At 31.0% G+C, this 2,800-nt stretch overlaps 1 protein-coding gene across 1 annotated transcript; it reads left to right on the top strand.

The window, feature by feature from the left end:
- Positions 1-410: 410 nt before the first annotated feature.
- On the top strand, positions 411-1,117 carry LOC112514717 (protein yippee-like At4g27740). Its single transcript, XM_025121316.1, has 2 exons — positions 411-539; positions 772-1,117. The coding sequence occupies exons 1-2, from the start codon at positions 447-449 to the stop codon at positions 997-999; spliced, it is 321 nt and encodes a 106-aa protein (XP_024977084.1). The 5' UTR covers positions 411-446; the 3' UTR covers positions 1,000-1,117.
- The last annotated feature ends 1,683 nt before the right edge of the window (positions 1,118-2,800 follow it).

Raw genomic sequence — 2,800 nt, 5'->3', positions numbered from 1 at the left:
TTTAAAAATTATAAAAGAAAATAAAATAAAATTTAAAAGACGCATAAAATGTAAAGAGGGAATAACATTTGATATATTAGAAGAAAATTAAGTTTTATTTTGAAAGTATATTAATAAAATATAAGCTTGTTCAACCTTATTCGATCCATGAGATAAGGGTGAAACATGTATGTTCCACTATGTTACTGTGTTTTCCACATAAAAATCATATTGTATATAAAAATAAAATAATATTTTGTTTTATTTAATATGTCAAAAACACCCTTAAAACCTTTTCTCCACAAATAATCGAATACAACCATCTTTCTTTAAGACGTATTTATTCCTCTTTGTCTCATTATATATATATATATATATATATATATATATATATATATATATATATATATATATACCTTCCTACTAAGCTTTACTTATTTGGAAATCAGTATCATCAGCGGATTGTGATGGAGGATTTGGATAAGAATCCCTTCTATAGCTGCAACCGTTGCCGGAATCCGATTGCACTTCGCGACAACCTTCTTTCTAAAGCTTTCAAGGTAACACACATATCATATTTATAATACGTTATGTCATCGGACCACCATAATTCCTAAATTAACTCCACCAAATCCGATTCCATTTCTTGTTTATTAGTTTCGAATGAAACGATCATATCTAAAACAAATTGACCTCTTGAAAATCAACAAATACTATACATCGATTCTTTACTTCTGATGGGATCTGATTCGATTTGAAGCAAACACCATGAAATCTGTGTATTTTTGGTAGGCACAATCGGGGCAAGCTTATATGTTTTCTGATGCCAAGAACTTTGTGTTGGGGGAAAATAAAGTGCGGCAGTTAATGACAGGGCGGTTCGTGGTGGCTGACGTCTACTGCAGTAACTGTGGGGAGGTTTTGGGGTGGAAGTACTTGAAATCCTTCCATGTTTCACAGAATTATAAAGTTGGAAATTTCATCATCGAGAAAGCCAAGGTTCTCAAGGAATATGCTTGATCTCCTTTATGCAATAATTGCGTGATTCACAATGTATGATATTTTTTATTTGGTTTAGAAAATAATGTCTTGTTATATACCCATAAATATAAGTCTTTCTACTAATTTTCTTCTCACATGCATTAATATCAAGAAATCACTTTTAGAAATCACTTTTTGTATTTTATGATGCATGATTTGACCTGATTGTGACGTTAAAGATGAGACATATATATAATATGACCCGAAAAATATAATATTGTAACAAGACAATACATATCTATAAATTCTCATTAATCAAAAGCCCTTTAAATAGCGATGAATTTAAAATGAAACGGAAACGTTCATTATGGTAAATTCTAATATTTGTAAACTATTATTTCAATCACTTTCGTTCTGACAAAGACACATGATCTTTCAACACTTCGCCCTGTATCGAGTCAAAAGGGTGATGGTGCATAATTCTTGTCTTATTAAAACCTTATGTCAAAGAAACAAAACCCAATGTGAATAAAACTTTAGACGAATGAAAGAGTAAAAGGCACCGGTAAGCAATTCCCCATAGTTTACTATCCTTATTTATTCGTACATCAATCAAGAAGTTTAGAAAAGAAGATGATGTATAAACTGTCACCTCACTAAAAACTTGTACCAAGGAACAAAACCCAATGTTTTAGACGAAGGAAAGAGCACAACCCATCAATGGTACATGTTCAATAGACACTTTCTTTTGTCCATTACTCCCCCTGATTCTACAGAAATCAAGGGAGTTTAGAAAGTTTTTGCATTTCGATGTTTTCGACATGTTTCTCAAATGTAACCTTAGGCAGTGATTTGTTAAACAAATTTGTCACATTCTCCTCAAACCTTATTTGATTCTACTTGAATCTTGAAGAGAGTTTGTCATTGGTGACTATGAAAAGCTTTAACGGAATATAATTTGTATTATCTGTAACACCCCATACAACACATTACATGTAACACATACTTCATACGGAAGAAATACATTTTTATATACCATTCAGGTCTCTTAGTACAAGAATTTACCATACAGAATACATGTCTTAAAAATTCAAAATACGTTTATTGTATTAATCAACGTTCATCAATCAAAACTATACATCATAGACAAATCTTTATGTAGAAATGCATATAGGAAAATATCACATTTTCCATTTTCCCTTACCGTCCATACCTCCTGCAATATATATTTAAAATCACAAAACGAGGGTTAGACCGAAAGGTCTAGTGAGTTACCCTATTCATGTTATTGCAGATAATCACCAAAACCTTGTACAAAATAACTTTTTCATATATATATATATATATATATAATTATATGAACAAATAAGAACATATTACCAGCACCTTTCCACTTTTCAAGCCAAACATTCAGCTATTCAGATAACATATTTCAAACCTATATAAGTTTGAACTAACCAGGTTTCATATAATGTCACTTTTAAACCTTTTTCATTCAACAAAGTTTATTTAAAGTTCTAKGCCAAACCTGTTATTTTCTCCTCTATAACCTCCAGACTATGATTTCCAAATAAAACCCTGATCCTAAATCTTTAAATCACAAATAAATAAAGATTTCAGACCATGGTAATTTTAAAGGATATAATAGTAAGAGTTATATAACATAACACACATACATATGCCACCTTATATCCAAAGATACACCTCTCCTTGATATGTCACCCTTATCCCATGGTACACTTCTCCTTGATATGCCACCCTTATCCCATGGTACACCTCTCCTTGATATGCCACCCTTATTTCCTCATTTAAAATATTTTACCAAAACAATTCCAATTAG

Source organism: Cynara cardunculus (assembly GCF_001531365.2).
Source record: "Cynara cardunculus var. scolymus isolate 2C chromosome LG 6, CcrdV1, whole genome shotgun sequence".
NCBI lineage: Eukaryota > Viridiplantae > Streptophyta > Magnoliopsida > Asterales > Asteraceae > Cynara > Cynara cardunculus.
Note: the sequence above shows the minus strand (reverse complement) of the source record. Positions and strands in the feature narration are given on the sequence as shown.